Source organism: Eleutherodactylus coqui, chromosome 5 (assembly GCF_035609145.1).
Source record: "Eleutherodactylus coqui strain aEleCoq1 chromosome 5, aEleCoq1.hap1, whole genome shotgun sequence".
In the NCBI taxonomy this organism is placed as follows: Eukaryota; Metazoa; Chordata; class Amphibia; order Anura; family Eleutherodactylidae; genus Eleutherodactylus; species Eleutherodactylus coqui.
In genome coordinates this window covers 225458462-225471524 of record NC_089841.1, presented here as the reverse complement: position 1 = coordinate 225471524, position 13063 = coordinate 225458462, and the positions used below count along the sequence as shown (strand labels likewise).

Below are 13063 nucleotides of genomic sequence, written 5' to 3'. Positions count from 1 at the left end.
CGGGAGGGGGTGGGGCTAATTCCTGGGACTTTAGCCCCGCCCCCGTCCCACCTCCTCTCATTGCAAATAGTGCAGAGGGGCAGAGAGGGGGCGGGAGCTCAGTTCCTGCACTTGGCTCTTCCATCCCCCCCCCCCCCCCCCCCTGCACCCGAGGACAACGTATATCGGCTCGGCGTAAAACCCGAGCCGATATACGTTCGTGTGAATGCACCCTAAAGAGGCATCCAGTGACTTTGTTAGGTGCCCATTGCCCCATTATATATAAATCAGGTAGTATTACCTTGTTTAGTTACTACTTCCGATCTGAAAGAATTTCCTTCAACCTCTTAGTGACGAAGCCTGCTTGCGCCTTAGTGACGGAGCCAAATTTTGGAAATCTGACATGCGTCGTTCAACGTGGCATAACTCCGTAAAGGCTTTACATATCCCAGTGATTCTGACATTGTTTTTTCGCCACATGTTGTACTTCATTTAGATTGTAAAAAGAGACCGATATAATTTGTGTATATTTATTAAAAGTACCAATATTGGAAAAATTTTGAAAAAATTGCCATTTTTCACATTTTCAACCGTAATATCTCAAATATGTCCAAACATACTGTACAAATTTTTGATAAGATATGTATTTCCATCTGTTTACTTTATTCTGAATGCACACTTGAAAAACTTTTGTGTTTTTTTTAACCATTTAGAGGACGTACAAATTTAACATTACTTTTCAGCATTTTGAGGAGCACTTTGTTTTCCTGCACCAAACCAAGTTTGCAAAGGCTCATAAGTGTCAGAATAATAGATACACCCACAAATGACCCCATTTTAAAAACTACACCCCTTAGTGTATTCACTGAGGGGTGTCATGAGTATTTTGACCCCACCAGTTCTTTTCAGGAATTAGTTCAATTTAGGGGACAAAAAATAAAATTTCATATTTTTGCAAATATGTCATTTTAAAGACATATTTTTTTCCTATAGAGCCCATGAAAATGAGGATTTACACACCAAAATGGATACCCCCGTTTCTCCCGTGTTCAGAAACATACCCATTGTGGCCCTAATCTTATGTCTGGATGCATAACGGGAGCCAAAATGAAAGGAGTAGTCGGTGTCTTTCAGAACATAAATTTTGCTTGAAGGCGTTTTAGGCCCCATAGCACTTTTGTAGAGCTCTTGAGTGGCCAAAACCAAAGAGAACCCCCACAAGTGACCCCATTTTGAAAACTAGACCCCTTAACGAATTTATCTAGGGGTGTACTGACCATTTTGACCCCACAGTTTTTGAATGAATTCAAGCCAAGCAAAAGGAAAAAATTGTGATTTTCATTTTTTTGTCAATTCTGTCATTTTAAAAACAGCCTTTTTTGTACAGCACACGCATGAATGAAGCCTTTCATCCCAAAATGGATACCCCTGTTTCTCCCGTGTTCAGAGACATACCCATTGTGGCCCTAATCTCATGTCTGGATGCACAATGGGGCCCAAAACGAAAGGAGTAGTCGGTGGCTTGAAGAACATAGATTTTCCTTGAAGGAGTTTTAGGCCCATAGCACTTTTGTAGAGCTCTTGAGCGGCCAAAATCAAAGAGAACCCCCACAAGTGACCCCATTTTGAAAACTAGACCCCTTAATGAATTTATCTAGGGGTGTACTGCGTATTTTGAGCCGACAGTTTTTGAATGAATTGAAGCAAAGCAAAAGGAAAAAATTGTGATTTTCGTTTTTTTGGCAATTCTGTCGTTTTAAAAACTGCTTTTTTGGTACAGCACACACATGAATGAAGACTTGCACCCCAAAGTGGATACCCCTATTTCTCCCTTGTTCAGAGACATACCCATTGTGGCCCTAATCTTTTGTCTGGATGCACAACGGGGCGCAAAATGAAAGGAGTAGTCGGTGGCTTTCAGAACAGAAATTTAGCATGAAGGTGATTTAGACCCCATTGCACACTTGTAGAGCCCTTGAGCGGCCAAAACTACAGAGAACCCCCACAAATGATCCCATTTTGAAAACTAGACCCTTAACGAATTAATCTAGGGGTGTACTGTGTATTTTTACCCTACAATTTTTGAATAAATCTAAGCAAAGCAGTAGGAAAAAAAATACAATTTTCATTTTTTTGGCAGTTGTATCAATTTAAAAACTGTTTTTTTTGTACAGCACACATAGGAATGAAGACTTTCACCCCAAAATGGATACCCCTGTTTGTCCCGTGTTCAGAACCATACCCCTTGTGGCCCTAATCTACTTAAAGGACGCATAGCTAGGCCTATAATGGAAGGAGCACCCGTTGGATTTTAGGGTACAACGGAATAAATTCCAGGCCCCCTTGCCCACTTATAGAGTCATTGAGCGTCCAAAACTATAAAGACCCCCACAAATATCCCCATTTTAAAAACTAGACCCCTTAACGAATTCATCAAGGGGTGTACTGTGTATTTTGACCACACAGTATTTGAATAAATTTCAGCAAAGCAGAAGAAAAAAATTACAATTTTCATTTTTTTGGCAATTTTGTCAATTTAAAAACTTTTTTTTTTGTACAGTTTACATAGGAATGAAGACGTTCACCCCCAAATGGATACCCCCGTTTGTCCCGTGTTCAAAAACATACCCATTGTGGCCCTAATCTACTTACAGGAAACATGGCAAGGCCTGTAATGGAGGGAACACCAGTTGGATTGCAGGGCACAACTGAATAAATTCCAGGCCCCATTGCTCATTTGTACGGAATAAAAATTGACTCCCTAAAATCCCCCCCCCCCCCCCCACGCCCTTTTTGGCGTTCCCCAAATCTTAGATAAAAGTAATAATGTGAACTGTGTAGTATTTCCAAAGACGGGTAATTATGGAGGCTGGTTGGGATGGGCACATGGGGCAATAAAACCGGGTATCCCCCCTCCTCTCATGCTTTTTGGGAGTCATTTTTTGACCTCAGCGGCGGGGATGGGGTGTAAAAAGTGGCGCTCTGTGAGTCTCCGTAAGCTTGATGAGGTGCGGCGGTCTCACACAGAAGGCGCTCAACAAGGTGCTCCTGGAACTGCATGAAGGCGAGCGTTCCCGGGGCTTCTTGTAAATTGCGTATTACAGGTAGCGGTCTGAATAACGCCGGGCTCAGGCAGCCGTATGGGGAATCCGCTTGTGGAGGCCCGCAGCGGATCCCGGCTGTGAGCCCGGCTGTGACCCTGCGTACGGCCGCGTAATGTACTGCGCATAACTGCGTACTTACACGGGCGGTCATGCGCAGTACACTTTTTTTTTTGTTGTTTGTATTTCCCGCACCGTCGCTTAGCGATGACACGGGTACCCACAGCCTGTATACAATGTAGTTGCGTATGGGCAGCGGGTATATCCATGACCACGGAGCACAATAGGCTCTATGTTGCGGATATCCGCGGTAAAATAGAACCTGCTGCGTTCTCTTTTCTGCGAGTGGATTACGCAATTCCAACCCGCTAATGTGAGCGGAATTGTGTAATCCAATGTGATTGATCTGCGTATTACCGCGGATCAGACGCATGCGGAATCCGTAATTCCTATCCGGTCATGTGAGACCGGCCAAAGGTAGATCGCTACCATTTTTTCACGTGACTGGGGAACGCTCAACAAGGCCACCCGTCACTGCTCCAGGCTCTCTGTGACCGTTGGTCGCCGAGAGCAAGGAGATATTAAAGGGGTGGTCTCGCGAAACCAAGTGGGGTTATACACTTCCGTATGGCCATATTAATGCACTTTGTAATATACATCGTGCATTAAATATGAGCCATACAGAAGTTATTCACTTACCTGCTCCGTTGCTAGCGTCCTCGTCTCCATGGTTCCGTCTAAATTCGCTGGCAGCTTGCTTTTTTAGACGCGCTTGCGCAGTCCGGTCTTCTCCTTTCAGCACGAGCCGCTTCAGTGTGCTCCCCGCTACAGCTCTTCTGCGCATGCGCAGACGAGCTGTCACTGCTCGGGAGCGCGCTGAAGCGGCCATTCTGCACCATCCTCTGTTAGAGGAAGGTGCAGAAACTGGAGCTGCCCAGCGGAGAAGACCAGCCCAGCCCAGCCCAGCAGCCCCGAGAAGCCTCCCAGGTAAGTGATGGGTCGGAGGGGGCTGCCGCTGCGCCGGGCTGCGCTGCCGCTGCGCTGCCGCTGCGCCGGGCTGCGCCGGGGGGGGCTGCCGCTGCGCCGGGGGGGGCTGCCGCTGCGCCGGGGGGGGCTGCCGCTGCGCCGGGGGGGGCTGCCGCTGCGCCGGGGGGGGCTGCCGCTGCGCCGGGGGGGGCTGCCGCTGCGCCGGGGGGGGCTGCCGCTGCGCCGGGGGGGGCTGCCGCTGCGCCGGGGGGGGCTGCCGCTGCGCCGGGGGGGGCTGCCGCTGCGCCGGGGGGGGGCTGCCGCTGCGCCGGGGGGGGGCTGCCGCTGCGCCGGGGGGGGGCTGCCGCTGCGCCGGGGGAGCTAGCGCTAGGCCGGGGGGGCTGTCGCTGCGATGGGGGGGGGCTGTCGCTAGGCCGGGGGGGCTGTCGCTAGGCCGGGGGGGCTGTCGCTAGGCCGGGGGGGCTGTCGCTGCGATGGGGGGGGGGCTGTCGCTAGGCCGGGGGGGCTGTCGCTGCGATGGGGGGGGCTGTCGCTAGGCCGGGGGGGCTGTCGCTGCGATGGGGGGGGCTGTCGCTAGGCCGGGGGGGCTGTCGCTGCGCCGGGGGAGCTAGCGCTAGGCCGGGGGGGCTGTCGCTAGGCCGGGGGAGCTAGCGCTAGGCCGGGGGGGCTGTCGCTGCGCCGGGGGAGCTAGCGCTAGGCCGGGGGGGCTGTCGCTAGGCCGGGGGAGCTAGCGCTAGGCCGGGGGAGCTAGCGCTAGGCCGGGGGGGGCTGTCGCTGCGCCGGGGGAGCTAGCGCTAGGCCGGGGGGGCTGTCGCTAGGCCGGGGGAGCTAGCGCTAGGCCGGGGGGGCTGTCGCTGCGCCGGGGGGGCTGTCGCTAGGCCGGGGGAGCTAGCGCTAGGCCGGGGGAGCTAGCGCTAGGCCGGGGGAGCTAGCGCTAGGCCGGGGGAGCTAGCGCTAGGCCGGGGGAGCTAGCGCTAGGCCGGGGGAGCTAGCGCTAGGCCGGGGGAGCTAGCGCTAGGCCGGGGGAGCTAGCGCTAGGCCGGGGGAGCTAGCGCTAGGCCGGGGGGGGCTGTCGCTGCGCCGGGGGAGCTAGCGCTAGGCCGGGGGGGCTGTCGCTAGGCCGGGGGGGCTGTCGCTGCGATGGGGGGGGCTGTCGCTGCGCCGGGGGAGCTAGCGCTGGGGAGCCGGGGGAGCTAGCGCTGGGGAGCCGGGGGCTAGCGCCGGTTACCTGCTGTCTGGTCGGCGGCTGCGGGGCGTCTGGTCGGCGGCTGCGATGCGTCCGGTTGCCATGGAGACACAGCTGGCGGCGTCTCGGGAGCGCGCACGTCGGGCTGCAGCGAGCGACTGGGAAAGAGCCGGCGGCCATCTTGAGGAAACTTTTATAACTTGCTGAAACGCTGGAACGGTAAGTAGAAACCAGCTAGAAATGTCATTTACAGGGGGGCTTAGTAATGTGTGTTTAATGGGGGGGACTGGGCAAAAAAAAAAATTAACTGCTTCCTCGAGACATCTCCTTTAAAGGGGTTGTCCCGCGCCGAAACGGGTTTTTTTTTTTTTCAACCCCCCCCCCCGTTCGGCGCGAGACAACCCCGATGCAGGGACGTACAGACAGCTTACCGGAGCGCTTACCTTGATCCCCGCGCTCCGGTGACTTCTATACTTACCTGTGAAGATGGCCGCCGGGAACCTCTTGCTTCGTGGACCGCAGCTCTTCTGTGCGGTCCACTGCCGATTCCAGCCTCCTGATTGGCTGGAATCGGCACGTGACGGGGCGGAGCTACACGGAGCCGCTCTCTGTCACGAGCGGCTCCATAGAAGAACACAGAAGACCCGGACTGCGCAAGCGCGGCTAATTTGGCCATCGGAGGCCAAAAATTAGTCGGCTCCATGGAGACGAGGACGCTAACAACGGAGCAGGTAAGTAAAAAACTTTTTATAACTTCTGTATGGCTCATAATTAATGCACAATGTATATTACAAAGTGCATTATTATGGCCATACAGAAGTGTATAGACCCACTTGCTGCCTCGGGACAACCCCTTTAAGTTTCCTGGGCTCCCCGACTCCTGCACATGTGTCCGGTGTTTTGCCAGCGGTCGCATGTGCAGAATACGGGAAAGTTCACGGAAGAAGATTGCGTCGGGGTGTAAATATGGAGACCTACGGTAAAAATTTTTATCTCCTCTCACCGATCGCATCAGTGAGGGGAGATGAAGCTTCACCTTTGTTTAACTTTTACGTGATCGCCATTATTCTTTGGATAACGGCGAACACGTGATCAGGAACCGCTCACCGCGGCCCTCCGTGAAATCTCCAGGCTCTCGGCTAAGTTTTGTAGCCAGGAGCAGGGAGATTTTAAAAAACCACGGCTTTTGCGCATGCGCCTGCCACATTGGTGACGGGCGCGTGCGCAGAAGCTAGGGTGAGGTCCACGGATAAATCCGCAGGCCTTAGGTACGTCATTTCATCCTCCCTCACGGATATGATCCGTGGGGGGAGATGAAACGCAAGCTTTTTTTAACTTTTTAAAACTTTTTTTTTACTTTTTGCACTTTTTTTTTTACCTTTTACCCCTTTTTTTATTTATTTTTTTTAACTTTTTGCACTTTTTTTTTTACTTTACATGATCACTGTCATCCATTGGATGACAGTGATCATGTCCCTGGTGACATCCCTCTGCTCTTGGCTACACATGGCAGCCAGGAGCAGAGCAATTTTGAATTTCCCGGGGCTCGAGCCCCTCTGTGCACGCGCCCGATGTCAATCATCGGGCGCGCATGCGCAGACGGGGATTTCGGGTCCCGGGACATCGCGGAGGACCGGGGGTGAGTATCTTCACCTCCCCTCATGGATCCGATCCATGAGGGGAGGTGAAACTTTACTTTTGTTTTACTTTTTAAACTTTTTCGCGATCACCGCTATCGCAATGGATAGCGGTGATCGCGGGCCCGGGGACCGCTCACAGTGGTCCCCGGTAACACCTCCTGGTTCCCGGCTACCTTCAGGAGCCGGGAGCCAGGAGATTTTAAATTTGCCGGGGACACCCGGGCTTTTGCGCGTGCGCGTGACGTCATCGTCAGGCGCGCATGCGCAGAAGGCCGCCGCCGGGTCCGGGAGGACCAGATCTCCGGGGGACACCGCCGACAAGCCGTGTGAGTATTTTCAGCTGCCGTGATGGATCCGATCCATCATAGCAGCTGAATTACTACTTTTTTACACTGTTTTGTTTACTTTTTTGCGATCGGCGCTATTCATTTTATAGCGCCGATCGCAATGCCGGGGGGGACTGCCCGCATCCTGGGATGACAGCTCCATGCTGTCGGCTACCTGCGGGCACCGACAGCATGGAGCTGTCACGTCCTCAGGCCAGTGGGCATCAATCCAAAGAGGATGCATAAAACTACGTCCTCTAGGATTAAGGCCCACTTTCTGAGGACGTAGTTTCCCGATGGGGCCGTCGTTAAGGGGTTAATTGGGTCATGTGATCTCATGGGAATTACTTGCCTTTCTGTTCTCTCAAAGGGTCAGCACTGCTCAGTCACCAGAACTTCCTGTGTAACTAAATTGCATCTGCTGTACCACACATGGTGTTCTCAGGGTGAAGAGTAACACCTATCACATTATTACTGATCGTTTAAAAACCATAAGTATACAGTCATGGAGGATAGCTTATTTAGGTGAATATAGAAGGTAGTGATAGTCACACAGTCCTCCCAGCAGGCAGAGATGGTACAGTCTGTATCTGCTCATGAAATGCTGTGCTGATGCATGATGGGATTGATAACACAGAACACAGTGAAAAAACCATCAAGATGGTCCCTGATAAGTATCAAACAGAAGGCTGCACTGCATGAAAGAAAGTACAATATACACAGGAGAGGTGCAGAGTATGACAGGCAGTCAGGTGAAGAGTGTCGGGATGGAAACATTTATTTTCATGGGATCACTTCATTAAAATAAAAGCAGAAACAACAGCGACTGTGATTAATCCTGATTTTTTGGGGGTGATTTTGTGCTTTTGCATGATGTAAACCCACTCATGTGTATTCTGAACATCTAGTGACAGGTAGACTAGATTATCCTTATTAATCTACTCCACTTGAGAAAGTTCCCAAGAACCTGCCCCTGCTGTCGCAGTTTTCACCTGTGCTGACATCTAGTGGCCAATCTCAAAGTCTGACATTTTACAATCTATAATGAATTTAAAGAGGTTGAACCAGAATTACAATATATTCCCTATCCACAGGATCCACCAATCATGCTGAGGGTACCACTGCTGACACCCCTGCTGATCTTGAGAACGGGGGTCCCGTGTCCCTTCTACTCCCCTCAATGTAGGGTTACTGTACCACCCCTAAGCGAGAATGAGACTGAACAGAGAGTCCTGGTCGTACAAGTGCATTAGCAGCCCCGAGCGGTATCCTGTGGATAGGGGATAACTTACAATTCGGGTTCAACACCTTTAAATGGTATCATTTGTTAGCAGTTCTGCATATATCTTAAAGTAAGTTAAAGTGGAGCGGTGCGCTCTCCTATCAGGTCTGTTTTAGTACGTAATTGTATTCCCCTTGAAATAATAATTCTAGCTCCTCTTTTCCTAGAACTCTATGATGCGCCTTTCCTCTGTTTCTCTTACTTACTTGGCAAGAGAAATGGTAACACCCGATTGTTATTCTATCTCTGGGAGGAATAATAGAGGAACGGCACAACACAGGTTTATAAGAAAAAGGATCCAGAGAATACAAATAAGTTTCACAGTATAGACAAATAATACAATGATTAGACCTTTATTTCATCAACGAACAGCCATGTACGTCTGACTTCTGGAATAGGAGATACAGGCGTCGGGGCTCAGACAGACACACACGTACTAGTACTCAGACATACGTCACACATATGGAAAAACTAGGGGGGTGCTAGTACTTTTGTAAATGTCTCAGCAGATACTTCTTTCTATAGATCTTGAAAATTACTTAACAGTCATTCTTTTGATAAGTGACTGATTTTCGGTCTATGGTTCAACAAGTTTCCCTACTGTGTTGGTAGTTCATCAGGAACCTATTGACCTATATACTATGAGGGATTTAATGAGCCTCTTGCGTGTAAGAAGACTCTACTTGTTGATTATAAAGTCTGAGCACTAAAGAAAGCCAGTTGATATCAAAGATGATGGAATGTTAGAACAAGAGGTATTTTGGGGTTCTTAATCCAACATGTAGTAATGGGCTGAATAAGGAAGCCAGTCTTACAGCATCTACAGAGCAATACGCCAGCTGGGTAGGATGAATAATGACTAAATGGCCAGCCGTATCAGCGCTCAGATGCAGAGAAACCTGACTGTATCCAACAAGACAATCGCATTCAGGAGTGTCAGTGAAGGTTTGGTTGGTTAAGTGACTACGTTCACTTAGTAGTCAGTCTTCGAATACATACATTCATGATTAGACCAGGCTGGACTAAATCGCTTTCTTCCAGCAGATTTTCTGGCTAATCTCTATGGTCTAGAGAATACGGATATTTAGAGCTAAATCCTAACCCTTAGTGCATGCCTTCATACAAAATATCCTAATCAGGAGTATGTCCTTAGATTATGTCTCTGACCGCTGCACAATCTAAAGATTCCGCCTATAGTTTCACCCCTCTATTTGATATGCAATAACACCCCTTGTTCCCTGGCTAGCTAATGGATGGAGAAAATAATAAAGCCTGTGGCCCTGATGGTGGACCACAGGTATCCTGTTATCCATCAGGGCCTCAGGCTTTATTATTTACCCTGATGAAGGGTCGATAGAAGACACAAAGCTCGCTGTAACATCATGTTTTTTTTGTTAGCCATTAAAAGTTATCATATCTACAAGATTACTTGGTTTCTCTTACTGAGAACAGTCACACTTTACTCAATGTGCTGAGACACTAAGACACTGTCACAGTGTAGTGGATCCTGGTGGAGAGTGGATGAAGGGTAAAAAAGGAGAAGCCATCTGCAGTAGAGAATGGCTTCTACCCTTTTCACAAGACTAGGGAAGACATAACAGGAGGAGGCAGGTTTATAAACCCAGTTACTGGGAAAATATGCAAAACTATATATGTATATAGCAGCAATTATTAACAAAGGGAGGACAGTGAGGCACAATGAAGAATGGAATAATGCATTCAGCTATCTGTAGATGGATTTCCTTAGCAACTGTACAGCTAAATAGACATTTTCTAGTAAAAAACTACAGAATAGGCTGATTAAACATTGCAAAAATGCTTAGAATCAGCAATTATGTACATAAGTTACACTTCAATAGCAGACTAACGCTTATTAGCAAACCAGCACAGAGTGCGCAGTACACGGACGGACCACTTCTGCTTTTTGCCTGCAACAATGCTATTCACCAACATCACAAACTTCTGTACTTAGAACTTCCTAAAAAGCTATTAGAGCAGCTTAAAAACTTAATTGTGATATTTACACAAATAACCTGTTATGGATGGGTGTAACAAGATGGATGGGTGTTACCTGCTTAAGTCTCTACATTCTGGATGTCTCTTATCATTGTAAAAAATGCCTTCAAAATAGAAGAAAGCCGATTTAAAGAGATCCTGAAATACAATAAAAACAGTTAGAAAAAGCAATAAAAACTTGTCTAAAATAGAATGGCTTCTGTTTGCTATTCATAAAACAGATCGGTTTAGGTCTCCAGTCACTCACTGGCGGTGAAGATCCTAAGCCCTTCCCAACCCATGATGTAATAGTACGGCTGGAGCTTGTTTCTTGACATACCATTACATCATGATGATGGTATGGATGCAGGAACTGTACCGACACTATCACCAGTGAGTTCTTGCTGTAACCCAGTCATCTACATGGCTACACAGAGGGATGGGGCTCCCTCCGTTACCCCATTGACACCTCTGCAAAGTGATCGTAGGGGAGTGATGGGTTTCCATTGAAGTTGGGGTCCAATGAAGGCCCTCAGGTCTGCTATCTCTGTACTATTAAGCACTGTCAGAGAGGCAGGGATTAATAAAATGTCGGTCTACTTTCACTGATAGATTCAATAGACTGCAATACAAAAACTATTGCAGTGCATTATAGAAGCCATTAAACAACTGCATAGTCAAGTTTCATTGTAAGACCAAAAAAAATAGTTTATATTTTTAGAGGGAAAAAAAACCTAAAGTTGAAGAAAAAGTTTTACCTAAGATTAAATGCTTTACTAGAGTTAAAAATGAAAAAAAAAAAAAGGTTTAGAATGTTCTGGCTGATCGATGTATAGGATAATGGTGGACCTCTTGAAGGTGGCAAATAATTTTTACATAATGAAATTAAATATAAGGCTATTAGTGTGATAGTATGCCAGTCCTTTTACCTTGCAAATATTTTCAGGTGCCAGATCCGGATTATTGCTAAATTCCCCTCCGATTTGTAAGTCGCTGACACACTTAATGGCGTCTCGGAGTTCTGTCAGCCTCTGGCTACCCAGCACCAGGATGGTCTCATAGGGCTTGTACATCTTGTGCTGGTAACAAAATAAAGACAAAAACAAAAAGATAAAATAGCAAACTAAGTGCGCAGCTTCTGTTAGCAGTTATCAGAGGGGCGTTGATGCCTTTCTGCAGCATAACAATATTGTAGGTTATAGGTACTATTTATTCAGGTTTATTGATTCGGGGATTATTGTGATTGCCAGACTGGAGTCGGGAAGGCATTTTTTCCCCTAAAAATGAGGAAAATTGGCTTCTACTTCACAAAGGGCTTTTTTTCTATTTTTACTTCTTCTGGATCAACAGTGGGGATGGGGGGGGGGGGGGGGGTAATAGGCTGAACATATGTCTTTTTCAGCCTAACATACTATGTTTTTGACACATTTAATGTTGTGTAAACAAGCATAGTCTGTATATCTGACACACTACCATTTTATTCACCTGTATTTGAACCAATCACATCATTAGTAGGCTAAAGTAAAAGTTTATGTAATGGTTAAAGGAGCCTGGTCACTGCTGGGGCGTTGCCCACTTTCAATTATAATGATTGGTGTCGGTTTCAGTACCTTTCCCAGGTCATTCTTTCCATTACTAGACTGTAGAATTCTCATCTCCGAAGTAACAGGAACAGATACAAAGACAGACCACATGGCCTGCAGACCAGATGCATTAAGAGCAAAGCATTAACGTATTCTAGTGTATAAAGGGAAGTAAATGCAAACCTTCTGAAAAATAACAGGATAAAAAATGTTGAGCGTTAACACCAGTTCTCCCTCATCAACCATGTCTGAAGGATCTTCTGGTCTTGTTCCCAAACCACGGGACTCCTAAAAATAAAGCAAAGCTCGTTACAGTTATTTCCCTACACAGCAGATTATATGACAGCTACCATTATATATTTTTCATGGGTAACACTATAATAATCAGGGTTTGTTTTATTACATGATCTATTCCTTAGTTTATGCCCCTTGTACACCTCCTCCTTGGGGTGGTCTTGGCTCTGCTTAAGTTTGCAGTGACAGTGGTATTTTCCCCAAAATTTGTCCTTTACCTTTCTGGCAGGGATTTAGTAATGTACGGCTTAGCAGAATACTTCAGTGAACAAAGCCATCAGATATATAGAAGTGAGATTTTAGGATGCGCCTATGGGGACTGATCAATATGTCAGTCACTGGGGAAAAGAGCAATTAATTGTCACTAGAGATGAGCGAGCGTACTCATCCGAGCTTGATACTGGTTCGAGTATTAGGGTGCTCGAGATGCTTGTTACTCGAGACGAGTACCACGCGATGTTCGAGTCACTTTCATTTTCTTCCCAGAAAATTTTGCGCCGTTTTCTGGCCAATAGAAAGACAGGGAAGGCATTACAACTTCCTCTTGTGAAGTTCCATCCCTATCCCACCCCCCTGCAGTGAATGGCTGGGGAGATCAGGTGACACCCGAGTATATAAACTGGGGCCGCCCGCAGCTCGCCACAGATGCACGCTGAGAGACATTAGGGAAAGTGCCGTCTTGCTGTAGCT

General features: G+C 47.9%; 1 protein-coding gene across 1 annotated transcript in view; it reads right to left on the bottom strand.

Moving 5' to 3' along the window:
- SNAPC3 (small nuclear RNA activating complex polypeptide 3) overlaps positions 1–13063 on the bottom strand; it is a 34868-nt gene that overhangs the window by 3395 nt on the left and 18410 nt on the right. Inside the window, exons 4-6 of the mRNA XM_066604283.1 lie at positions 12263–12367; positions 11426–11575; positions 10573–10655 (exon numbers count right to left, since the gene is read on the bottom strand). Coding sequence (XP_066460380.1) covers positions 10573–10655; positions 11426–11575; positions 12263–12367 — 338 coding nt within the window. The remainder of the gene's footprint in view (positions 1–10572; positions 10656–11425; positions 11576–12262; positions 12368–13063) is intronic.